The sequence below is a fragment of the Scylla paramamosain genome, chromosome 15, assembly GCF_035594125.1.
Source record: "Scylla paramamosain isolate STU-SP2022 chromosome 15, ASM3559412v1, whole genome shotgun sequence".
Lineage (NCBI taxonomy): Eukaryota > Metazoa > Arthropoda > Malacostraca > Decapoda > Portunidae > Scylla > Scylla paramamosain.
This window is the reverse complement of record NC_087165.1, coordinates 7,422,380-7,449,514: the sequence shown is the minus strand read 5'-3', so window position 1 is coordinate 7,449,514 and position 27,135 is coordinate 7,422,380. Positions and strand designations below refer to the sequence as shown.

The 27,135-nt window shown below is 37.3% G+C and overlaps 2 protein-coding genes and 1 long non-coding RNA gene across 14 annotated transcripts in view; 1 reads left to right on the top strand and 2 right to left on the bottom strand.

Moving 5' to 3' along the window:
• Window positions 1-1,931, bottom strand: part of LOC135107747 (cytosolic carboxypeptidase 2-like) — an 83,530-nt gene extending 81,599 nt beyond the window's left edge. The window contains exon 1 of the mRNA XM_064018065.1: window positions 1,817-1,931. The gene's annotated coding sequence lies outside the window, so the exon portion shown is untranslated. The remainder of the gene's footprint in view (window positions 1-1,816) is intronic.
• Window positions 1-6,489, top strand: part of LOC135107749 (uncharacterized) — an 80,187-nt gene extending 73,698 nt beyond the window's left edge. For 2 of the 3 annotated variants that reach the window (XR_010271980.1, XR_010271978.1), the window contains exons 3-4: window positions 3,655-3,766; window positions 5,656-6,400. This is a non-coding gene — a long non-coding RNA (uncharacterized LOC135107749). The other variant, XR_010271979.1, reaches the window with a different exon arrangement.
• LOC135107748 (fidgetin-like protein 1) lies at window positions 1,613-26,184 on the bottom strand. 10 transcript variants are annotated; one of them, XM_064018076.1, is made up of 18 exons: window positions 26,146-26,182; window positions 25,948-26,045; window positions 22,404-22,520; window positions 13,064-13,206; window positions 11,948-12,222; window positions 11,691-11,733; window positions 11,397-11,516; window positions 10,899-11,150; window positions 10,341-10,450; window positions 8,291-8,430; window positions 7,324-7,432; window positions 6,991-7,101; window positions 6,683-6,791; window positions 6,420-6,537; window positions 4,713-4,827; window positions 4,355-4,483; window positions 2,287-2,478; window positions 1,613-1,949 (listed from the first exon to the last, which is right to left on the bottom strand). In XM_064018076.1, the coding sequence occupies exons 4-18, from the start codon at window positions 13,140-13,142 to the stop codon at window positions 1,827-1,829; spliced, it is 2,025 nt and encodes a 674-aa protein (XP_063874146.1). In that variant the 5' UTR covers window positions 13,143-13,206; window positions 22,404-22,520; window positions 25,948-26,045; window positions 26,146-26,182; the 3' UTR covers window positions 1,613-1,826. The 10 variants fall into 10 exon arrangements, with proteins under 10 accessions (XP_063874146.1, XP_063874144.1, XP_063874147.1 ...); XM_064018074.1 differs by lacking the exon at window positions 22,404-22,520 and having other exon boundaries at window positions 26,146-26,184; XM_064018077.1 differs by lacking the exon at window positions 26,146-26,182 and having other exon boundaries at window positions 25,948-26,088.
• Between the last annotated feature and the right edge of the window lie 951 nt (window positions 26,185-27,135).

Genomic DNA, 27,135 nt, shown 5'->3' with positions numbered 1-27,135 from the left:
GGCCAATGACTGGAGCAACGTCTTGGACCAAGGAAGACACATGGCCACTCTGGTGCATTTGACCATGTGCGGCATGCTGCCTTGTTGGAGAGGGGCTGTACACCGTCAGCATGAGAAAGGACTTGCTGGAACTGCTGAAGGACTACCTGGCTGAGAGGCACATGTGGGTGCTGCACAATGGACAGGTGTCATCCCTACAGGCTATTGGGGCAGGTGTGCTGGAGCTGCTGCTGTGGAATGTATACATTAATGTCCTGTTGAGTCTTGTCCCAAGTGCCAGGGTGTACAAAGATGAAATCACAGTGTCAGCAGCCTTCACACCAGGAGAAGAAGCATCTGTGTTGTTCTGCCTAAATGAAACACTTTGCTGCATAGAAGGGTGGGGACAGAGATGGCAGGTCAGCTTTGCCCCTCACAAGATGCAGCTCATGATGGTTTTCAGGACCCCCAGCAGACTCCACCTCACCTTCCCCAGGACAACACTGGCACCGCAGCAGGAGAGAGAGAGAGAGAGAGAGAGAGAGAGAGAGAGAGAGAGAGAGAGAGAGAGAGAGAGAGAGAGAGAGAGAGAGAGAGAGAGAGAGAGAGAGAGAGAGAGAGAGAGAGAGAGAGAGAGAGAGAGAGAGAGAGAGAGAGAGAGAGGAGAGAGAGAGAGAGAGAGAGAGAGAGAGAGAGAGAGAGAGAGAGAGAGAGAGAGAGAGAGAGAGAGAGAGAGAGAGAGAGAGAGAGAGAGAGAGAGAGAGAGAGAGAGAGAGAGAGAGAGAGAGAGAGAGAGAGAGAGAGAGAGAGAGAGAGAGAGAGAGAGAGAGAGAGAGAGAGAGAGAGAGAGAGAGAGAGAGAGAGAGAGAGAGAGAGAGAGAGACGAGGAGAGAGAGAGAGAGACGAGGAGAGAGAGAGAGAGACAAGGAGAGAGAGAGAGATGAGGAGAGGAGAGAGAGAGACGAGGAGAGAGAGAGTCCTACCTCAATCAAAACCAAAACTTCACTTTATCTTTATCATTATCCAAAACCTATCTCCTTATCATTCTCTCATTCATGAGTTTACATACATTTACAGAACTGAGATGAGCCTCCATTCTATAAGTTCATATTCACAATCATGCTACAACAGTAACAATAATAATAGTCACTTGTTTCCACTCTTTTTTAAGACTTTTTATCAACTCATTCCTTTTCAGAGACCATAACCTTTATCATGATTTTTATATAATTTCTTATGTCACAGCTACCACAAATACCAGGAAACTATACTGTTTCCTTGCACCAATCATGCCATTCTTAATTTCATACAGCACTTATTTTACTTGACCACTTTCCATCACCACAAAGATGGCTACTGATTCTTGGCTGCTTTCATCTCAAACTTCTCATTTCATGTGTATATTGCTCACTCTACTGGACATTCTTTATAAAGAAAAGATACTATAATTTTTTTTTTTTTTTTTTTTGCTAACACATGATGGAGCATCATGACACTGTTGCCAAATGCTGCTTCTGACTGCAATAATTTTCTCAATTTTTGCTTTCCTCTGTAATTTGTCATTATTATACTGCCATTTCAAGAGACAACTTCCATATTCAAGCTGGTATGTATCTTAATGATCATTTAAATATTTTAAGACTGCTATTTTTATTTTCAGTAAGAAATTTGTACTTATTATCCAGACTGGTATTACATATTCATTTGAAAATTTACAGAAAATAGCATTCACTTAGAAAATGAGATAATCCTCGCTGTTCTAATAATAATTGCATGAAACATCACCAAAGATTGTTATAAACATGAATGTGAATGATAACAGAACAAAATAACTTACATTAACAGTACTATCTTGAAGAAATTCCAAACTTTTTATTCCACTCCTCATACATGTGAAGGTCCTTATCAGACACACTGGCTTTAATGCAGCTCAGGGCCTTCACAAAGTCATCCAGTGTTATAGCCCGCACCTACACAAAGACAAATAAATACCAAGATCAGTCAACAAGGTAATCAAAGATGTATGATAACATAAATTAGTCTCTCCAGCATCCACAATATGAAATACATCATTGGTACTAATTAGAATCTGAGAAATATCTCACTATATTCACAATCTCCTATATGACAAAGATGACCTCAGGTTGACAGTCACCACTACTGCTCTAAACCTGTGACAGGCTGTGGATCATAAAGTACTCTGTAATTGAGTGCCCATTATTGAGAATTAGGGTACCAAGGATCACTGCTGCAGAGGGTAACTAAGGGACACTGAGGATGTAAGGAGGATGAAAAAGTAACACATACCTGCTCTACTGATATATGATGGATGTCATCAAAATTGATGGATCGAATGGGCCCGAGTGCAGCCTCCCGACACAAGTTGGCCATGTCAGCCCCCGAGTAGCCTTCAGTCAACTTGCAGATATAATTAATATCATCAGGCATTAATGTATGGCTCTGGCTTGCCATCAATTTCTCTGTGATTTGCTGTCGAGCCTAAAATTGTAATAAATGAAAGATTAGATTTTTTTACTGTCAATCCATAATATAAAATACAGTGGAACCTCAGTTACTGAACACTTCCCTTTTTGAACAAATTGTTTTTTTTAACAAACTTTTGAACTCATTATTGCTTTGGTTGCCATATCATAATTCGGTTCTCAAACAAAGTTACTTGATTTGAAATACTAAAAGACAAAGCAAAAGCTGCCATTTAATTGTAATTTATAGTTTCTATAAATGTTTCCTTCATTTCTACGTATTTGGAGGAGAGAGACAGTGGATAAAACTAATTCAATCTTTGAAATAAGTTAAATGTGATCCCATTGAAGAGCCCTGATATAAACAAACAGTTTTCAGCACTCAGGAATAATCCCTAGCCACCTGTAGGTCTCTTAATGACCCACAATAGCATCACTACTGCAAACCTGCACTTTCCCGTTAGCTTTTCCCAGCAGCAAGATGTCTTAAGGCAGTGTCACACAGGGGAAATTCCTCCCAGCATGCGGCCCATTTTTGCTGGTGAAAACTGGCAGCACAGCAAGTTTGGCATCACACAGGGACTGGACCATTGTGTTGATGCCTCATCATTCCAACAACAAACCCTAAGCCAGCATCTCTTCAGCCACTTTATATCTCCTTAATTATTCCAAAATTATATGTTATAATACATAACTGCATGTTATTTTTTAATGGCTTTCGATTTGATGATGGACACCATAAATCTTTCGTTCCACTTGGCAACTCATACATGCAATGAAGCTTCATCTCAGCTTGCTGTGCCCTGCTGGTCATGGTAAGGTCACTCCACAGTTGAGGTGGCAACAGCATGAGCAAGTCCTACAGTGAATGCCAATTAATACCAATAGTCTGGATCCACTATAGCTCAACTAATTTGTGCCAAGTTTTCACACTCTATCATGACACACTGTTTATCTCGCCAGCTGGAGTTGTAAAATAAGTGCTATAAATAATTTCATACACCACACAATCAAATCACAAGCATACACTGGCACATATACTTTGTTTTTCTAAGTTTTATAGTTGATAATTTTACTTATAAAGTATAATATATTTTCATTTTACATGTACAGCTTGTAGAACAGCAGTCATTTGATTTCAAATACTCCCAGCAAATCTGGCACCACAACCATTTTCCATTCTTCCCAACAGCAGAAAACAAGCTGCATGGCATCATTAGCTGCTCAATTTGCCCAGCTGGCAGCAGAATTGGACAGCATACTGGGGGAAATTTGCCCTGTGTGACACTGCCTTAAGTGTTATGGTAAGTGGGTTGCTCTTCTTTATCTCTCTCTGTAAGGCTTCCCTCATTAGATCTGTGACAAAGAGAACACCTGTACCGTCTAAAACAATATCTTCTGATAAGTTACATGTCACTAAGTTCATTCAGTACATCCTTTCTGGTAATAAATAATTTCTGAGCTGGAGATGTTGTGGAGCAGCCATCTTAGCTGTGGGACCATCTGTCATAAGCTGCTAAGACAGGATGGACAGATGTCCAGGAATGGATTAATCCATTTTACTTTGATTCCTATGGGGAAAATAGTTTCAGTTTCCAAACACTTCAGATTTTGAATGGCATTCAGGAATGAATTAAATTCAAGAACCAAGGCTCCACTGTATATTTATTACATCCTAGGTTTTAATCAAAGCAGTTCAAATTATGCTAAATATATAATAACTAATGGTGAAAAACTGTAAAGACAAAATCTTAGGCAGAGGAATGAAAATTGGCAGAAGTAAAGCATGTTGAGAGTTCTGGAAGCAGGCACACATAAATGTTGCTAAGAAAACCAATATTCACAAAAACAGCATGCAGGAAATCTTCACATTGGAAGAGCAATATACTTACCTGGTGATCTGGCAAAGGAATATACAATTTCTTGACTAGTCTTCTTCGCGCAGCTTCATCTAGTTCTTGAGGCCGGTTGGTTGCTCCAACCACTAACAGTCTTTCTTCACTCTCTGTTGTAGCTCCATCCTGAATGACCATCATATTATGTATTATATAACCTGGCAGTGCACCAAAGGAGAAAAGATGTACTTTGGCAATTACACTGTTGTCTCTTCAATATATAATACCAAAGCAATCCTACCTATTGCACTGAAACCTGTTCCTTTGTTTTATTATTTACTTGGATATCATCCAAGTAAATCATAAAAAAAGTGTTGGAAAGAAAAGAAAAACATAATATGCAATACAAACTTACCAGTTGAACAAGAAATTCTGTTTTAATGCGCCTTGAACTTTCATGCTCAGAGTCTGAGCGTTGGGTAAGTAGGGAATCTATTTCATCAATAAAGATGACTGCTGGCTGGTGGCACCTGAAAAAAATTTGATATTATAATTTTTTTTATCTTATTAAGTCATACTGTGTCTAGAACACTATTTACATTCTGAAAAACATTTCTAGTAAGTCATACACATATAACTACATGCATGTGGAACTGAAAAAAAAGTGTTTCACAAAAAAAGATTCATAGAATCATCATTGTATGATTTCTCCTTACAGCTCTAGGAGCAGCTTCACTTACACATATACCTGTAAATTACCTTTGAAAATTCAAATGAAGACCTCTATAACAGAATACCAAAAATGGATATTTTTGGTCTCGTTTAGAAGCTGCCACTCAATAAAGCATTACTATTTATGAGTCACTGTAAGTTCACAAAATCTAATGAATAATCTCAGTAACAAGTGGTGTTGTTCTTGTCCTTTATAACCATAAAATGAAGCTGCTCCTGGAGCTGCAAGGAACAATTATACAATTGGGGCATTCACAATGGTCTGAGCTGCCAGTTGTCATGGATGTTTTAATCTAGGACTCGATATATGCTCCAACAGTTCTCTGGAGATGCACATTCCAAAACTGCCTCTCATGATACATCACAGATGTACTGTACCTATATGCTACAAAACATTAATCCTAAATGTTTATGCTAGTAGTATCCACTAGATCTGATGATGTGTACTCTACAGAACAGTTATTATAAGCTAAATACTCACAGCTGGGCTCTCAGTGTTTTCACATATATTTCTAGTCTCCTGCTATGTATTTAGTTTGAAATGTTTTTCCACTGCTTTCTACAGGGACTAATGTTTTATCTGGCAAATCCAGAAAAGAACTGAGCATATGTTATTTGTGTTGCAGGAATACTGTGACGGCCAAAACCGTACCAAAAATTAAATGACCAGCCAATATCAAATGCACCAACTTCTCCAAAACACCAGAAAAAACATAGGCAAGAGATATGAGTTTGCAGTGTTGTTGTAAAACATGTGCTGTAGTTGACTGCACAAACATATCACAAAAGAAGAACCAAGGTGTGAAAGGATGGGTTGTACTTCCAAAAAAAGGAAGCAGCAACTCAGGGAACACATTAGGAGACATGTTGTAAATAGATAAGCAGCAACTCAGAAAAGACGTTGGGAGACACAATGTAAACAATCTTTGCCAGTGTTTGGATTAGATCTGGCATCAAAACACGGTTGTTTCTTCTATATGTGCCAGCATTTATTAAGTTTATATTAATTGTATAACTGAAATAAAATAAACTTATATTGAGAAGATAAAATAGCATTCATCCCTAGATGATGATATACCCCAAATCTCAAATAATATATAATGTGTATAGTATTTAGCTCGTTTTGACATATTTCTTGCTCTCTATTTCATAATGGTGGCTAAAAATGTTACTAATATTTTATTAGTTGGTTTGATACCATACAAATGACCAACTATTTTTTCAGCATACCAAGTTTGTGTAAAATTAAGTCAGCTGGTGAATCTGGCAGTTCTTTCAGACCATTTTGAATGCCCCATTTATGATTCTGTCAACCTTCTTTTGTGTGAAATATTTCTTTAATAATGCTTTTATGATAATTTCAAGTAAATATTTCAGGATTATCACTTACCTTGCCACAGCAAACATAGCCCTCACCATCTTCTCTCCTTCACCCACCCATTTAGAGGTAAGAGATGATGCACTGATGCTGAAAAATGTTGAGCCACTCTGACAGGCAATACATTTGCCTGAAAAAAAAAAAAAAATTATAATAAGAAATACATGAATAAAATGAAAGTGACATAATATCACTATCATATGCTTATGTAAGCTATCTTTTCTCTTCTTTTATTACACATTATACTACAATATAGTAGAGATATGTATATTTACCAATCATTGTCTTTCCTGTTCCTGGAGGACCAAAGAGCAGCAAACCCTTTGGTGGACCTCGCAGTCCAGTGAAGATGTCAGGACGCAGCATTGGCCACACTACAATTTCCTACAAAAATATATTCATTAATATAATTTTCCTGTCTTTCATAACTCCTCTATTTTATTAAATAAAAAAATAAAGTAAAATAAAACAAATATATAAATAAATACAAAAAATAGATGGCACTTCTATCCTTTTGTTTTAACTCAATGATAGTAAAATGCTTTATGACAAGACACTAATTTGCCTCCCAACCCTTCCTTACCTTGATGGTGCTTTTGGCCAGCTTTAAACCTGCTATGTCATCCCATGTCACATCTGGTCCACTGTCCATGATTTCATTCATGATCATCTCCACCATTTTGGCATCAATGTTCTGGAGAAAAAAATCTAGATCATTTTGGTTTCTGCAATATGAACAATATACAAGAACTTGCAGTTTTCTTTAATATAAACTTTCTTTTTATGTACACATATGCTTAGATCTACCACACAAAAGTACATTTGTAATATACTGTTCTAAATAAGCAACACAAAGGATTCAAAGCCATTATTATGAGATTATTTCTGACTACACTTGGCAATGAAGGGCTCATACTGCAAGTCTTGGATCAATGAGGAGATCAGCATAAGGACTGTCTTCTGCTGCAGTGTTTCTGGAGGATCCTTGAGGTAAGCACCTTCTCATAATTTCATCACTACCATACCTGAAGAATGAAAAATCATAGATTTGTAATTTTTTTCATCCTTATAAACACTATACCAAATTTAGATACAGACACAGTGGATGCATAAATTAACCATAAGTATAAGCCTAGTGTGCACATTCTGCACAGGACTCTTGATAATGACATGGCACACCACATCATATAAAAAAGTATTAGAAACTAAGACTTGAAACTTTTCACACAATTCTAGGTTATCATCATCTAGTCTGCCCATGGAAAACAACATCCTAGGTCATTACACCATGACACTATGACATAATTCACAATTATTTGACTTTAGGTGTTCTAGAGGCTATTTCATCTATCTCAGTAATGTCTTACTCCCTCAGGGAGCATTCCAGAAGGGGTGATCAGGGCAGAACCTCCTCTCCCATTCTGAACATTTCCTTATTTTGTACACTCTTCCTCTACTATCATTCATTTCATACATTACCTTTAACCTATCGTTCAACCTTCCAAAAGGCCTTCCTCTGCTTTTAGCACCTTCTACTTCACCTTCACTTCACTTTACTTACAAACAATTCACTTTTCATCCTTTCAATATAGCCAAACCATCTCAGTGTGCTTCTTTTCATTCATTTTACCACTCCACTGCACAGGTGCTCATACCACATCTTTCAAATACACCTTTCATGGTCTCTTGCTCTCATCTTGTCCTCTCAGTTAACTTATTATCACAGCATGCACTCTTTCACTGTTGTGTCATATTCAAAGTCAATGTCAATTATCTAAATGCCAATGCTGGTTGGAAAATATAATTTCTTTAACCCCTTCATGCATCCACAAAGAAGTATATAAGTTTAGGAATAGTCTCCTCCTCTCATAGAAATTACTTACTCATCTTCTTTCCGCACAGGTGGGGCAAATTTGCTGCTGACACTTTTACGAATACCCAATGAGCGTGATCCTGACCCATATGATGCTGCTCCCACACCTACGCCTCCTCCTCTCCCAAACTTCTTCTGCTGCTCAAGTAACTGGAAAGGAAATGTTATAAAACACAATGTAGAATATTAGACTTTTGGAACACACACAATAACAGCAGAATCAATTAAAGAACCCTCACCCAAGCAAGCTGAAAATCAGAATAAAAATCTTATAAAAAAAACTATTGGGAACTAAGACCTGAAACATTTCACCTATCATCACCTAGTCTGCCCATGGAAAACAACATCCTAGGTCATTACACCATGACACTATGTCATAATTCACAATTATTTGACTTAAGGTTTTCTAGAGGCTACACTAATCATCTTAAAGTAAAGTTACTTGGGCTGTGGATGATCATTTGTTATCCAAAATTTTTCACCATCGTTTTTTTTTTATTTGCCATGTCATAAAATACTGCCACATCATGTCAAGCAAAAACATAACACTGACATTTTTTGCCTTTTCTCTGTCCTGTCTTTTTACTGCTTCACAATTTAAAAAAAAAATTGAACTGGTCAACTATTTCTCTTTTCATGAGCAATAGATACAGCATTATTCAAGGAAATCTGATCAACTGTAGATTTTATAGAAATATTTAAAGGTAAAAGATCATGTTTTTGAGTTTAAAGACTGAAATGTCTTTATCTCCTTTGTTTATTAAACAATTTGAATGTTATTTACATATGTAACTCTTGGACACAAATACATGAAGCACTGTAAGAAGTATCACATTACTCCAATATTTACTACTGCTTGTCCCAGGCCTTTTATTGGGTTCTCTAACACCGCAAAACAGACAACACACCAAGCAGTCCATTTTCTTGCACTTTACCAGTGTTTAGTAAGTACCTCACTGCTGGGGGTCCTCAGAATGTCACTTTATAGTTTTTTTTTTTAATACAACAGTGGGTGCCTTCCCTTCCCTCCAAGATGTGTTCCCTGTTAAATATTGTCCTCCAATTATGTAAGTAAGGGTGCCCCATATGCAGTTCCTTCACTTTTCTCTTCCTCTACTCTAATGTTCATATTTTTCTTCGTTGGTAGGTGAGGCAGGCAGTGAGGGGGAGGACACACGGGTAGGCAGGAGGTGGATGCAGCAATTTGTCCCTCCTCAGATGAAAATGAAGATGGGGCAGCATCTTTCTATTTTTCTTAATTTTTACACTTCTCATATATTTCAGCTCCTGCTTAGCATTAATTTTCTTCCTCCCATCCATTGGTGAGTGGGTAGAAAGAGCAGTAAGAGAGAGAAAGAAGGCAGGGAAAAAGGAGCTACAAAACTACTCCCATCAAAGGCATAGAAGCCACTGACAGACAGTCACCTAGCATCCTAGCAGGACAAGCCACTTCTTACCAGATACTACCATACAAAGCCTAAATCATCATACTTCAAAGAGGAATAAGATGGTAGCCCTTGCTACCACATTCATGTGAAAATAAGCCTCATAACAAGATTTTGTAGGATTTTCCCTAAGTCACACCCCCTTTTGCCTTATGTCATGGGACATTTAAATGGACTTTAAACCCATTACCAATGCTTTTATTGGGAAATAAATACCCTGGCAATGATTCTAGAAGGATAATTTTGAAACATGTGATATTTTTACCAATATGGGGTGGGTGCCTCCTTAAATAGTGGGAGAGAAAAATCAGACAACTGAAAGGAAACATAATACACAAAAAAGATACTACAGTAGTGTAAAATATGTTCAACATAGAGTGAATATAGCAACATGATAGCATAGATGAGAGAGAGAGAGAGAGAGAGAGAGAGAGAGAGAGAGAGAGAGAGAGAGAGAGAGAGAGAGAGAGAGAGAGAGAGAGAGAGAGAGAGAGAGAGAGAGAGAGAGAGAGAGAGAGAGAGAGAGAGAGAGAGAGAGAGAGAGAGAGAGAGAGAGAGAGAGAGAGAGAGAGAGATTGGTATGTTTCTAGGGTCATCAAAAGATAAAAATTTTACCAGTTGATGAGAAGCAGTCCTAAAGCAGGAGCCTCTTGAATCTGCACTAAATTGTTCAGCTTCAGTACCACCATGTTCTTCCCTTTTGTTCCATGGATGGTTTCCCCTTCCTAAGAATATAGACAAACAAAAAAGCTAACTGAGACTGATCTTTAAAAGAATCCATAGGTCTTTTTACACATTACTTGCATAACATTATTACTATCAAAGTGAGAGGTAGGTTTCATTAGTTAACCTTTTATCAACTGATGGCAGCTTGTAGTCATGTATAATTTGTAAAATAAATTTCATGGTTTCAAGGTCCAATCTCATGATCTGATATAATGTCTGATGTAACTACTGACATCCTACTTCCACCAAGTTATCCTCATTATTCTCTCTACATGACCAAACCAATATAATGATGTGGAAATATGACATGACAACAAAACAATTATGACATGACAACAACACAATACTTTACATTAAATGAGATACTTTGTCACACATTACCATTCATCTCTTTCCCTATCCTTACATTTAATAAAAAAAAACCACTCACCTACTCCTGCCACTCACCTCTCCAAGGCCTACTGGAGGACTGTCTGCCTCTCCTGCCATGGTCTGGTTGTCGAGCAGGCCCACCACCACCACCATTGAATGTGTCTGCTAGTCCTCTTCCTTGTGGCAGTCCTTGAACTCCCCCAAAAGAAGCAGAATGGTTGTTCACACCTCTGCTAACCCTATTCCATGGGTATTTTCCTTCTTTTCCATTTACACCTATACCCCGAATGATGGAATTACTGTGATTGGGTTTCCAATTATGTGAGCCTGAAAATAAATGCATAAATGAAATCCACAAAGAGCTCTAAATGAATTATGTAAATAATTCTTTAACACCATAAATCCCTTTTCAATTATGTATGCTTATTTGGCTAAATTAACTGATCTATTTACTTCAATGTCTGCTCTACTAGCTATGTCAGAGTGTCTCTTAGCACAACCTGGTCCTCTTATTCTCTCACTTCCATCTCCATCAAATATAATAACATGCATTATTCTATGTCAATGTCTAACCTGCATATACCAGTGTTAAATATGATTTCCTGAGGTCCCTTTTACTTCTGTGCTTACTGCTTACTGTCTCCTCTACCCTCATTTGTGAAGAAATCAGAAAAAAAAAATATTGCACTGAAACTGTAAATATAAAGAAGATCCAAAAGGATGTGAGACAACAATTAGAAAAGTAACATGAGGATCATATAAAGCTCTGCATTTGAAAACAATAGAAAATGGAGGAGAATAAATCATTGGATACAGAGACAGGTAGTCATGATATGAAAACTGAAACCTATACATTATGATCATTACCATGCTGGTTAGGTGTCTGGGAAACAGGTGTCCTTAATGATGCCTGAAAAATAAATTACATATTATGCATTCAATACCAAAATAAATATATAGTTACAGTTTACTCCATTTTTGTTGAAATGTTTCCCATTGTAGCTTCAATTCCATTTCCTTCTGCTATATAAGATGTGAGGAGTCCAATTTCAGATAAGATCAACAGGACTCAATGAAACACAAATGAAAATCCTTAAACAGAGAACAGAGAATGATTCCAATACCTGGTTCTTGATATGTCCTCCAGGCCAATTATCAGAGTAATCATTCCATGTGTTGCTTTCCTGCTCTTTTTGTACTGTCACCTCATTAGACATGGGTCCTGTCCTATTAAAACTATTCCCTCCAAGCTCTGGTTCTTTCCATTCTTGTGCCTGATTGAAGAGACCTGCCAGATGCCTGTATTCTTCCTGAGGTAGTTTATTCACAGCTGAATGTGGCTTCAAATACTGACTGACAGTTTCATCTGACTTCAAACTACTTTTCCAGGTCTTACTCTCTGAAACAATAGCAAAAAATCAATACTTCCACATTATCAAGTATCAAACAAAAACTACACATTCAGAAATATTATACATGGTGGCCACAAGTTATAAACATCTGAAAATCCAACAATTCTTCAAATTGTTAAAGTTTGTTGGTTTCAGTTCCAATATCCAACAATGATACTCTCCAGAACAATATCCAGGTGAACCCAATGGCCACCATGGTGCCCAGCCATAGCAGTAACTTCCCAGTAAGCAGTTTAACTCCCAGGGTCACAGTACCACATATTTTTGGTGGTGGGTAGGCACATGCTGTGTGCCAGTGCAGCATATTTACTACAGCAATTTAAAAAAAAATTGCTGCGGCCAAATTTTGACTGGGAGGCTTTTCATACTTTGTCAGGACACTTTTCATACCTTTACCATTCCCCATCACCGACTATCACCCCCCAACCAAACTTGTAGGCATGCCAAGGGTATGGGTCCTATTCCTGACCGCAGCACAGGGACAATGTCTCACCACGCAAAGTATATCTAAAACATGTAAAATGTGTAGTAAATAATGTATACATAAAATGAAGAAAGCCTCAACAGCATAAATGCTTTATGATATAAGAAATAATTTCAAAAGTAGCATCATAAGACATGTATTTTAGTGACTTGTAAATTGCCTCACAAGTGAATAAAAAGTGCCTAAAATTGCCGTTTACATGTTATCTACTTCTAGTTACATACATACATTTTTTTCCCAATCCCACACTATGTGAGTGAGAAATGACTAGAAGCAAAAGCATGATTCTATTAGATTCTTTTAGAGGTGGAAGGAGATACATACAACTCAAAAGGAAATCTCACCATTCTTGCTGTTGCCAATCAATGTCAGGATGGGATCAGCATGATTATTCAAGCCACCCTCCTTCTCAGTCTTGTCCATCAGCTGTCCATACTGCTGCAGGAGTTCACAGGACTTGCCAATTACTGAGTCATCATTGATATTACTGAAACAAATCAAATTTCAATATATTTATGTCTATAGTAAGCAACAGTTTAACCAGTTCACTTTTGTCTACTCTAACACCTATTCAATGGAGCTTTCTTAAGGTGGCATCCCTAACCCATATCCTTTCATATATTCACCTTCTCCCTTAAATAGTACTGTACTATGACACTACAGTCTTACATTTCATCCTCTCACACTCTTACTTTCAATCTCACTTGCATATCTTCCTCACCACACCCTCACCTGGAAGGAGCCATGAGACAATGCTTTGAAATATATAACTACTGACACTGCTTCAAAACATGTATGATATTCACATTCTAGTATGCAATCACTCTTTTTAATACTATCAGTGGGTTAGAGAAGGAAGAAAAGTGCCAGATAAGGGAATGAAAACCACTGTTATGGTTTTACACAAATATAATTGGTAATAAGAATAATTATACAATATAACCATAAGAAAATACGGCATTGTGTGCCATGAAAAATTGTCTTATCTTGCTTAAGAGATTAATGGAAGCAACAGAAGGGAAGGTTATTAAGAAGCAGGGTAAGTTCAGGATAATGATTATGACTCAAAAGCTAGAAGATTGCACCTAGATGCCAATAATTAATGTGGCCTATATGACAGTTAGAAGACTATGTGCCAATTATATCATAATAAGGGGCAATCAAGAGCAGTTGAGATTACATTGATTGATTGTATGAATGAGCAGTTGGATTACACAAGATAGTTAGGAGGTTACAAAATAGATTATAAGTTATTACAAAGTTAGGAGATTACAAGATAATGTATATTATAAGAGATTAAAAAGTTATGAGATTACACATGATGAGAGATTACAAGATAAACTATAAAAATTATTACAAAATTATTATAACAGAGATAATAAGATTTAGGAAACTGTATGAGCAAGTTAGTAGATTGCACAAGGCAATTATAGGATTTTTTTGGTATTTTTTTTACTTTTACACCAGTCTTAACATGGCTTTTCTTACCCTTCTCATCATATAGAGCTTCTCATTATGAGTAATTTGAACCCCATATACATCCACTGCAAATTGTTCATAATGCTGACAGCAATTTTTTAAAATTTATCTGTTTTGTGGAAAACAAGTTCGCTCGCTGCTAACACAACGCTGAGAAGTGACGCACCCACACATGTAATGGACAGGCGGGCACTGAGGCATGCCAGTGAAGATGTGTTTGTCCGTGTGTGCGTATGTCACATCTGTTGCGCAAACATGAAATTAGTCATGGTGACAGGTTCTTTTGTTTGAGAATGCAGCTACTGGCCAATTAAAAATATGGAATTAATTTAGCCAATCATAGCATTTTATTTCATCCTGTGGAGAGAGAAGCCATTCAATTTGAAATATTTGAATTAGTCTGAGGAAGATGTCTGTTGGCAGTGAGTGTCGCCTCGATTATTTCTAGTGCATTGCCAGATTTTATGAAGATAAACATGGTAACGAATTCATATTAATTTCTTAGCCTTGCCAGTTAGGTTAGGTTAGTTTGGTTAGTTTACTTAGGTTAGGTTAAGTTAGTTTAGTTAGCTTACATTAATTTGGTCAGGTTAGGTTTGTTTAGTTAGGTTAGGTTTGTTTAATTAGGTTAGGTTTGTTTTGTTAGATTAGATTAGTTAGGTATATATAGGTAGGTAAGGTTAGTTAGGTTAAGTTAGATGAGTTTTGTTAGGTTGGTTTAGGTGGTGATGGTGGTAGTGAATGCTGGCTGGTGGCCACAGGCACTTGACAGTCAGTGCTCTTGAGGGGAACATGTGAGTGAATGTTACTGCTGTTATTTATTTATGAGGATGAAACTATTTTTTTCTGGTAGATTTTGGTCAGTTTTTAACTAATCTGCTTTCTGTTTTTACTGCAAAACATTAGTTTCTGATAGGGGTTGGGGTGGGGGTAAAAAATAAAAACTAATGATTTATAGGAAAAACAACTTGCAGATTCATTCAAAACAGGTTGAAAACTACCAGAAAAAATAGTTTCGTCCGGAATAGAGAGACTGGTGCAAAAGTAAGAATTTACCTTTTTTCTTTTTAATTACCAATTGAAATTAAATATATGAAGCCAGAAATCCCCAAAACAACTGGGAACTTTATATAAGTGCACCCATCTAACATTTTTGGATGAAACTACATTTTTCTGGTAGATTTTGATGTGGTTTGAATGAAACTAGTAATTATTTTTGGTGCAAATCAAGTTTTTCTTATATACTGGTGCTCCCCCACATACATAAACAAGCAGAAATTCATAAAAAAAAATATTAACTAAACCTAACCTAAGTCTAACCTAACCTAATTAAACCTAACTTAACTAAATCTAACCTAACCTACCTTAATGGCAAATTTGATAAAAAATTAATATCTCAGGAAAGAACAATTTGTGGAGGTAAAGATACACACCACTGTGTTATGTGTAATCCAATTACTTCACTGAGGACAATTATTTTTTTTTCTGCTATGTGACAGGTGCACTTGTGTAATAATACCAAACAACCATGTAAGTGTTACACCACTAAACTGTAAATTTACTAGTGTTATAAAACTCAGTGATTTAAGAATGGTAAACAAATAATTAAAAATACACACACACACACACACACACACACACACACACACACACACACACACACACACACACACACACACAGTAATGAAAGAAAATAAACATTTGAAAGCAGAGCCAGTGAAAGGTGAGAAGAGGGTGAGAGAGGGAGTCAGGGATGAAGTGAAAGGCTAGAAAATTTAAAAAAAATGAAAAAGCAAATGTAGTTTTCAAGGAAATAATTGAAAAGCAACTGAAAAAAATAAAATAAAATGTAGAAAAGGGAGTGGTAAAGGCATTGGAAAATAATGAAGATCTGGTAAGAGATGCAACAGATAAGAAAAAAAAAAATGTTATAGTTTAGAGAATAAAAGAGAAAAATAAAACAAAAATTGAAAAGGGATAAAGAAGAAACAAAAACAGTGAAGGATTTGCTGAAGAAACTGAATGACAAAGATGACATAAAATTCGAGGAAGAAGTGGAAGAAGTTGTTCGACTGGGACCTGATCTGGAAGGCAAAATAAGACCTATGAAAATAAGACTAAAATCACAACAAGCAGCAGAAGAGATATTAGAAAGAACATCTAAATTAAGAGAAGTAGAAAGTTGCAAGGATATATACATTAAGAACAGAAATGAGGAATGGAAAAAAAATTAAAGAAATGTATGAAGAGTCTAAAAGAAAAAAAAAACAATCAAGAACAGAAGAAAAAACTTTTTTCTAGTTTTGGAAGTGAAGAAATGGTATATAAAGGTAAAGAAATAAAGAAAAATAAAAAAATAGAGAAAAATAGTAAAAATGAAGGACAAACTGTGATGTATACCAACATAGATGGATTGATACACAGAAAACTGGAATTACAAGACTATTTAAAAAGGAAAAAAATGAAGATGGTGTGTTTAACGGAAACAAAGCTAAAAGAAGAAAACCAGATGGTTATTAACAATAACTACAATATATGGAGAAAAAACAGGATTGGCAAAAGAGGGGGAGGTGTAATGATAATGACAATAAAAGAGGCAGACAAAAATAGTGAAATATGGAGAAGGAAAAGCAGAAATAGTGAGTGTTAGCTTGGAGGATAATAATGGAAAATACTAATGGTAATAACAACCTATGTGCCACCCAAAATAAATTCTTGTAGCAAGGAAGACTATGAGAAAATAATAGAAGATACCATTAAGTGCTTGAGTAAATTAATCAAAAGTAATAAAAGAGTATTATTGGTTGGTGACTTCAACTGCAAAGAAGTAAATAGGGAAATGTTAGAAGCAAGAGGAAACGAGACTGCATGGGGAGAAAGATTACTGAAGCTGACTATGGAAAACACAATGATGCAATGGGTGACTGAAAATACAAAATATAGGTGAGATGATGAACCAACAAGAATAGACCTAATACTAACAAAGGGTATGGATCTGACAAAAAAATTAAGATACATGTGCCCCATGGAAAAAAGTGACCGTAATGATAAAAGCAAAGACTGATAATGATGTCAGTGAAGAGGATGAATCACAAAAAAGAAAATAGGAGAAACTACGGAAAAGTGAATATATGTGATCTTAAGAAATTCTATGAAGAAATGGACAGAGAAAAGCTGAAAAGAGCAAATGATGTGCAAGTATGATATTTTTATGGAAATATATGAGACTGGAGTGCATAAATATTTTCCATTATACAAACCTAAAGAAAAAGGAAAACCGGTTTTGGTTCAATGCAAGATGTGCAAGTGCAAAGAAAAAAAAAAGAAACAAAGCATGGATATGAAAAGGAATTGAAACCAAAAAAATAAAGAAGGCTTTAAGATAGCAAGAAATGAATATGTGAAAATAAGGAGAGAGGAAGAGAAAGGATATGAAAAGGTTATAGTTGAAAAGTGCAAGGACAAATCAAAACTGTTCTACAGATTCATAAATGGATAAATTAAACTAAAAGAAAACCTAGAAAGATTGAAGGATGGAAATGAAACATATGAAGACCCAAGGGACATGAGTGAATTGCTAAACAAAAAAATCCAACAAGTTTTCACAGAAGAATCAGAATTTAAAGAACCACAAGACAAGAACACAAAAAAAAAAAAAAAAAAAAAATGTGGGAGATTATAGTAATTAAAAAATAAGTTTATAAAATGATGGAGGAACTGGAAAAAAGAAAAGCAGCAGGACCTGATGAAGTATCAGATTTCATTTTAAAAGAGTGTAGGAAACAAGTACAAACACCAAAAGTAATGGCACCACCTTGCAATGTGTGTTCACACAATATAAAAAGTTAAAAAGAAACAAGAGAGTACTCACTGGATCTAGTACTTTGTGAGGAGTCCCTTACATTTCACATAGCTTGCCCAGCATCTTGGAACAGATTCAGCCAGCTGCTGAAGGAGACAGGGCTCAAGGTTGTCCCATATGTCATAGAGGTGCTCCATGAGTTTAGGCAAGATTGAGGTGTTCCTCCCTGTGAGGCACCTCTTGATGAGCCCCTAAATGTTCTCAATAAGGTTAAGATCTGGGAAATTCCCCAGCCAGTCTTTGATGTAGTAAACACCAACCCATTCAAGCCAGTCCTTTATTAATTTTGCTGTGTGAGCTGGTGCACTGTCCTGTTGGGACACCTTGGACTGGCAGCAGTCAAAGCAGTCCTCAAGGCATTCAGTGAGGAGCTCCAAGTAGCAGTCCTTGTTCAGTTACATTCCTCGGCAGTACAGCAAGCTTCCCTGTCCCATGGTACCTGAAGGCACCCCATACTATCACTGAATCTGGGTGTTTGAAAAGTCCTCTAAGTCATATGTGATGGGGTGGATTCACCACTCCAGCATCTGTGATTTTCTTACTACAGCATTGGACCGTTCAGAGCGCAACTCTGGTCAGAGTGGAAATTTCCTTATTACTTTTCTCTGATACAATCAAGGATGCAACAGCTGCAATTTTCTCCTTTGACAGCTGTGGTCCTCGAGGCATTGTCTATACATAAGTTGCAAGTTCCACGTGGTGGCCATAATCACAAAAAGTAATCTACTCATAATAAAATTTAATAAAAATAATATTCAGTTTATTAATTTTGCAGTCTTACAACTACAAATCCACATGTTACATACTTATAAACTAACATACATACTACATCTTAAGTATACATTTAATCCTAAGGAAGTATCTTGCAATTTGATACTGAGGCTGCCAGATGGCACCAGTCAACCTAATAGGCTAGGCCTGGGATGGTCAGGCAATCCTGTTTGTATTTTTCTTTCAGAGTTTATTTCTCATACCTAGCAGCGGGTCACAACTCCCGACTAATCACTGCTAGGTGAACAGGGCTACACTATAAAGAAGACTCCTGAACTGACCAGGGATTCAAACCCAGCCCCTCTTGATTGTGAATCGGGTGTACTAACCACTAAGTTACCAGGAATCAGCAATGCTTTAGGTACAGTGCCAGGAAATCAATATGTGTGGCTGACAAACCTCCACCCCTGCTACTAACACCTTGTGCGCCATTACATTTGACTTTTTCCTTGGGTACAGAGAGGGGGTGCTTGATAAATTGTCAAAAGTAATGGCAAGCAACTTTCGTGCCAATACTTTCAGTGCTGACTGTAACTGAACCAGTATATGACAAAATAAGGGGTTCAATATCAACTGGAAGAATGCCTAAGGAATGGAAGAGAGCAGATATAGTACCAATTTATAAAAGTGGAAAAAAAGAAAGAACCCTAAACTATAGACCAGTATCAATGACCAGCATAGTATGCAAGATCTGTAAAAAGTGATAAAGAAGCAGTGGACAGAATTTCTAGAAAAACATAATATAATAACAGAAAAACATTATGGCTTTAAACAAAAGCGATCATGTGTAAACAATCTGATAAGCTTTTATTCAAGAGTGACTGATATGACACAGGAGAAGGATGGATGGGTAGACTGTGTATTTAGATCTATAAAAAGCTTTCAACAAAGTTCCCTGCAACAGGTCACTATGGAAGGTAGAAAATATAGGAGGATTAAATGGAGAGAGAGAGAGAGAGAGAGAGAGAGAGAGAGAGAGAGAGAGAGAGAGAGAGAGAGAGAGAGAGAGAGAGAGAGAGAGAGAGAGAGAGAGAGAGAGAGAGAGAGAGAGAGAGAGAGAGAGAGAGAGAGAGAGAGAGAGAGAGAGAGAGAGAGAGAGAGAGAGAGAGAGAGAGAGAGAGAGAGAGAGAGAGAAACTGGATGGAAAGTTACTTAAAGGAAAGAGAAATGAGAATGGTATTAAAAGATGTAGAATCAAAATGGAAGACAGCAGATAGTGGAGTACCACAAGAATCAGTACTGGCACCAATCCTTTCCCTGATCTATATAAATGACTTGCCTGAAGGAGTAAAAAGTTACATGACCCTGTTTGTAGATGATGCAAAGTTACAAAGACACATAAGAAACAACAAAGACTATGAAATTTTACGAGAGGATTTGAATAAGATTTGGGATTGGAGTAAGAAATTGAAGATGGATTTTAATAAGAAAAATGTCATGTAATGGAAATGGGAAAAAAGTGAAAAGAGACCAAAATGAACATATAAAATGGGAAATGAAGAAATAATAAAAGTACAAGAAGAGAAAGATCTGGGAGTGACAATACAGGATGGTCAACAGTCAGAGAAGCATGCAGAAAAGATATTCAGAGATACATACAAAATGGTGAGAAATATTGGAACAGCATTCCACTACATGGATAAAGATATGATGAGAAAGATAATTGCCACTATGATTAGACTAAAGTTGGAATATGCTGAATCAGTGTGGTCTCCCCACAAGAGGAAACATAAAAAAACTAGAAAGGATGCAAAGGATGGCAATAAAGATGGTTCCAGAACTGGAAGAATTAACATATGAAGACAGGTTAAAGGAAATCAATCTGCTAAAACTGGAACAAAGATGAGAAAGGGGAGACTTAATACTAATTCATAAAATGTGGAATACAGTGGAAGAAATAGATAATGAGAGACTGCTGCTAAGAGAAGCAGGAAATATCAGTTACACACGAGGACACAGCAAAAAAGCTAAGAAAAGGAAGATGTGATAATACAGAGATAACCTTAGCATCTTCTTCCAAGGTTAATACTTACACTTAAGATAGAATTAAGACCATGGAATATCATGCAATATACATCAACTTCCAGAAATTTGTAAAAAAGGTAAAAGGTTAATGAAATGACAAATCTCTGCACAGCACCCTCTCTCTCTGAATGTTTGAGAGTCACTGCCTGGCTCTTGCCTCATGGGCCAATGGCTACAGGTGTTGAACTGTCTGCTGTGGCTTGATCAGTTTACAATTCTGAGGCACTGACCATTTATTTCTAGACAGAGTTTGATAGGTTAGGTTAGATTAGTTTAGGTTAGGTTATGGTCAGCTAATTTCAAAATTAAAAGAAACCACTTTTTGTGGTAAAAAAAAAAAATACTATTTGGATTTGAAAAGTATTATATATTACCCAGAAATAAATACGTAGTCATTGCCTTGAAAACAGTAGGCTAAGTTAATCTCCATATTACCCAGAAGATGGTTGAGTAACATAAAGAAATACAGTTTCACACAGAGAAATATAGAAGTTTGGAACAAGCTCAGTGAGGACGGAGTATTGGCAATGAGTGTGCATAACTTCAAGGAAATACTGGACAAGTGTGGATATGGTGACAGGGCCACACGAGCATAGCTCAGGCCCTGTAAATTACAATTAGGTAAATACACACACACACACACACACACACACACAACAGAGATAGATGGGTAAATGCAGTGTACTTGGACAACAAAAAAGCTTTTGATAAAGTTCTGCATAAAAGACTATTGTGGAAGATGGAACATATAGGAGGATTGAGAGGGACAATGCTAAAATAGATGAGACTACTTAAAGGACAGAGAAATGAGAACTGTGATTAGGGACATCTGTTCAAGTTGGAGTAATGTAACAAGTGGAGTACCAAAGGGTTCAGTGTTAACACCCATATGTTCCAAATATACATCAGTGATATGCAGGAGGGTTTGACCAGTTATATTAATCTGTTTGCTGATGATGCAAAATTGTTAAGAGTAATAAAGAGCCATGTTGATTGTATGGAGTTGCAAAGAGATACTGACAAGATTTATGGGTGGAACAAATGGAAATTGGAATTCAATGTTAAGAAATGCCATGTGATGGAATTGGGAAAGAGTAAAAGAAGACCTGCATGGGACTATAAATTGAGGGAGGAAGTTATAATGAAGAGCAAGGAGGAGAAAGACCTGGGAGTGTTTTTTCAAGATACCCTGACCTCAGAACGGCATATAAGTGAGATATTTGGCTCAACGTACAGGATGTTAACAAATGTTAGGGTGGCATTTCATTACATGGGTAAGAATATGATGAAAAAAAATTATAGCCACAATACTACGTCTCAAGCTTGAATATGCAGCAGTGGTGTGGTCTCCGCATATGAAGAAAAACATAAAGAAGTTGGAAAGAATTCAGAGAGCATCTACAAGGATAGTACCGGAGCTGAAAGACCTAACATACGAAGAGAGGCTCAAGGAAATGGGACTGCAAACTTTGCAAGTTAAAAGAGAAAGAGATCTAATAACAATGTACAAAATAGTTAGCCACAATGAGAAGATAGACAAGCAGGACCTGGTGTTGCTGGAAGAAGATGAAGCTGGACGAACAAAAGGGCACTCAAAGAAGATCGGGAAGAGTCAGTGTTTCAGGGACATCAAGAAGTAGTTTTCCACACAGAACTGTGGATATCTGGAATGGCATAAGTGAAGAGGTTGTTACAACATCAAACGTACTAAATTTAAGGAAATGCTGGATAAAAATTGATATGGAGACAGGACACTACGAGCCCTGCTCGAACCCTGTACTATACAACTGGGTAAACACACTTCATCTCAAGCTTCCTTTCTGACCGTTCTATTGCTGCTGTGGTAGACGGTCACTGTTCTTCTCCTAAATCTATTAACAGTGGTGTTCCTCAGGGTTCTGTCCTGTCACCCACTCTCTTATTATTCATCAATGACCTTCTAAACCAAACTTTTTGTCCTATCCACTCCTACATTGATGATACCACCCTCCACTTTTCCACGTCTTTTCATAGATGCCCAACACTTCAGGAAGTAAACATTTCACGCAGGAAAGCCACAGAACGCCTGACCTCTGATCTTTCTAAAATTTCTGATTGGGGCAGAGCAAACCAGGTATTGTTCAATGCCTCAAAAATTCAATTCCTCCATCTATCAACTCGACACAATCTTCCAGACCACTATCCCCTCTTCTTCAATGACACTCAACTGTCCCCCTCTTCTACACTGAACATCCTTGGTCTGTCCTTTACTTATAATCTGAACTGGAAACTTCACATCTCATCTCTAGCTAAAACAGCTTCTATGAAGTTAGGCATTCAGAGACATCTCTGCCATTTTTCTCACCCCCCCAGCTGCTAACTCTTTTTTTTTTTATGTAGGAGGGACACTGGCCAAGGGCAACAAAAATCCAATAAAAAAAATGCCCACTGAAATGCCTGTCCCATAAAAGGGTCAAAACAGTAGTCAAAAATTGATGGATAAGTGTCTTGAAACCTCCCTCTTGAAGGAATTCAAGTCATAGGCAGGTGGAAATACAGAAGCAGGCAGGGAGTTCCAGAGTTTACCAGAGAAAGGGATGAATGATTGAGAATACTGGTTAACTCTTGCGTTAGAGAGGTGGACAGAATAGGAGTGAGAGAAGGAAGAAAGTCTTGTGCAGCGAGGCCGCAGGAGGTGGGGAGGCATGCAGTTAGCAAGATCAGAAGAGCAGTTAGCATGAAAATAGTGGTAGAAGACAGATAGAGATGCAACACTGCAGCGGTGAGAGAGAGGCTGAAGACAGTCAGTTAGACGAGAATAGTTGATGAGACGAAAACTTTTGATTCCACCCTGTCTAGAAGAGCAGTATGAGTGGAACACCCCCAGACATGAAGCATACCGGTACTCCATACATGGACGGATAAGGTCCTTGTACAGAGTTAGCACCTGGAGGGGTGAGAAAAACTGGCGATGTCTCAGAACGCCTAACTTCATAGAAGCTATTTTAGCTAGAGATGAGATGTGAAGTTTCCAGTTCAGATTATAAGTAAAGGACAGACCGAGGATGTTCAGTGTAGAAGAGGGGGACAGTTGAGTGTTATTGAAGAAGAGGGGATAGTTGTCTGGAAGGTTGTGTCGAGTTGATAGATGGAGGAATTGAGTTTTTGAGGCATTGAACAATACCAAGTTTGCTCTACCCCAATCAGAAATTTTAGAAAGATCAGAAGTCAAGCGTTCTGTGGCTTCCCTGCGTGATATGTTTACCTCCTGAAGGGGGGTTGGACGTCTATGAATAGACGTGGAAAAGTGCAGGGTGGTATCATCAGCGTAGGAGTGGATAGGACAAGAAGTTTGGTTTAGAAGATCATTAATGAATAATACGAAGAGAGTGGGTGACAGGACAGAACCCTGAGGAACACCACTGTTAATAGATTTAGGAGAAGAACAGTGACCGTCTACCACAGCAGCAATAGAATGCTCAGAAAGGAAACTTGAGATGAAGTTACAGAGAGAAGGATAGAAGCCGTAGGAGGGTAGTTTGGAAATCAAAGCTTTATGCCAGACTAAATCAAAAGCTTTTGATATATCCAAGGCAACAGCAAAAGTTTCACCAAAATCTCTAAAAGAAGATGACCAAGACTCAGTAAGGAAAGCCAGATCACCAGTAGAGCGCCCTTTACAGAACCCATATTGGCGATCAGATAGAAAGTTGTGAAGTGATAGATGTTTAAGAATCTTCCTGTTGAGGATAGATTCAAAAACTTTAGACAGGCAGGAAATTAAAGCAATAGGACTGTAGTTTGAGGGATTAGAACAATCACCCTTTTTAGGAACAGGCTGAATGTAGGCAAACTTCCAGCAAGAAGGAAAGATAGATGTTGACAAACAGAGCTGAGTTTGACTAGGCAAGGTGCAAGCACGGAGGCACAGTTTTGGAGAACAATAGGAGGGACCCCATCAGGTCCATAAACCTTCCGAGGGTTTAGGCCAGCAAGGGCATGGAAAACATAATTGCGAAGAATTTTAATAAGTAGCATGAAATAGTCAGAGGATGGAGGAGAGGAAGGAACAAGCCCTGAACCATCCAAGGTAGAGTTTTTAGCAAAGGTTTGAGCGAAGAGTTCAGCTTTAGAAATAGATGTGATAGCAGTGGTGCCATTTGGTTGAGATAAAGGAGAGAAGGAAGAAGAAGCAAAGTTACTGGAGATATTTTTGGCTAGATGCCAGAAGCCATGAAGGGAGTTAGATCTTGAAAGGTTTTGACACTTTCTGTTAATGAAGGAGTTTTTGGCTAGTTGGAGAACAGACTTGGCATGGTTCCGGGCAGAAATATAAAGTGCATGAGATTCTGGTTATGGAAGGCTTAAGTACCTTTTGTGGGCCACCTCTCTATTATGTATAGCACGAGAACAAGCTGTGTTAAACCAAGGTTTGGAAGGTTTAGGTCAAGAAAAAATGAGGAATGTACGCCTCCATGCCAGACACTTATCCGTCCATGTAAGGAGTATGCTTCACATGTCTTGGGCGGTTCCACTCATACTGCTCTTCTAGACAGGGTGGAATCAAAAGCTTTTCATCTCATCAACTCCTCTCCTCTAACTGACTGTCTTCAGCCTCTCTCATCACTGTAATGTTGCATCTTTAGCTGTCTTCTACCGCTATTTTCATGCTAACTGCTCTTCTGATCTTGCTAACTACACACCTCCACTCCTTCCACAGCCTCGCTGCACAAGACTTTCTTCTTTCTCTCACCCCTATTCTGTCCACCTCTCTAATGCAAGAGTTAACCAGTATTCTCAATCATTCATCCCTTTCTCTGGTAAACTCTGGAACTCCCTGCCAGCTTCTGTATTTCCACCTTCCTATGACTTGAATTCCTTCAAGAGGGAGGTTTCACGACACTTATTCTTCAATTTTTGACTACCACTTTGGACCTTTTTTCTGGGACTGTCATCTCAGTGGGCTTTTTTTTTTTTTTTTTTACTGGGTTTTTGTTGCCCTTGGCCACACACACACACACACACACTATCCTTGGCATCTAAAGTTCGCCATTTCCTTAGTTCTTTGCACAACTTGGCAAAATACCATCAACGTAACAAAACACAACCCACCTGACTGTGCTTCTCAAAAAGTTCAGCTGAGCGAGGTCAAATCTCATCGTGTCAACCCGTCTGGGGAGGTCATGCTTCTCACTCTCCAGATTTCTCTTCTGCCACAGATGAAGAAACGCCTCCCGGTCAGTTATTCCCTCCATGAAAGTATGGTTTGTGTAAAATGTGTTAGAAGTCACCACCAACCACCAATACAACCTTTGCCAGCTGACTCTCCAGCCCGCCACTTCTTGAGGGGACGCGAGTCTAAAATATATATATATATATATATATATATATATATATATATATATATATATATATATATATATATATATATATATATATATATATATATATATATATATATATATATATATATATATATATATATATTTTTTTTTTTTTTTTTTTTTTTTTTTTTTTTTTTTTTTTTACGTGTTTTATCAAGTATTTATTAGTTTTAAATACCATTATACTTTTAACATAATATTTAAGTTTGAATCAGTAGGTTAGCAGAAATAAGAGCTTAAGTCTAGATTTTTTCACCTATGGGATACGAGTCTAAAATAAACAATGCTAGTTTGGTTTAGATATCTAATTAAGTATTTGTTCATTTTGAATATTACTATAGTTTTTTTTTTTTTGCAACATATGAAGCTCTAATTCAGTGAGTTAACAGAGACAAGATAGACATACTTGTGTCTCGATCTTGAACAGAGGTAATACATAAAGTATAGCTAGAATGTTTTTCATATGTGTTAGCGAGACGAGTCAACATCTAAAAAGATGAAATTGAGAATCATCAGGAGTATAGTTTTGAGATATCTTGAAAATTTTTGAGGGAATTTTCCTGACTTTAAAGAACTCATAGGTTGATAATCCACAAAAAAAAAAACTTTCTCGGGACTTTGCAAGATGTAACGAATGTCTCAATGTGACAGACCATAACCAAGAAGATTTATCTCATCTATATTGACGTTTTCTTTAGCCCTAAAGCCTTTTGTCTCGATGATCACTTACAGTTGGCGTTAAAAATACAGTACAATGAGTTTTGATTCATGGGTTTGCTCCTCAATAGTTCCCTCTCTCAAGTTATCATTAACCTTGAGTTTTCAGTATTACAGAAAGTTAAAGCCCCTTTTTTTCATGATTTGTCATATGTAAAATATCTATTTTTTTTTTTTCCGGTCTCTAATACCTTTCGTT

Excerpts from the sequence above, each read along its gene's own strand:
- LOC135107748 (XM_064018072.1), bottom strand. The coding sequence starts at position 26,090 with ATGGAGGGAATAACTGACCGGGAGGCGTTTCTTCATCTGTGGCAGAAG. Across the intron at positions 4,484-4,712 it reads CAGAATTTCTTGTTCAACTG|GATGGAGCTACAACAGAGAG; the intron begins GTAAGTTTGTAT and ends ATGGTCATTCAG. Across the intron at positions 2,479-4,354 it reads TTCCTTTGCCAGATCACCAG|GCTCGACAGCAAATCACAGA; the intron begins GTAAGTATATTG and ends TTACAATTTTAG.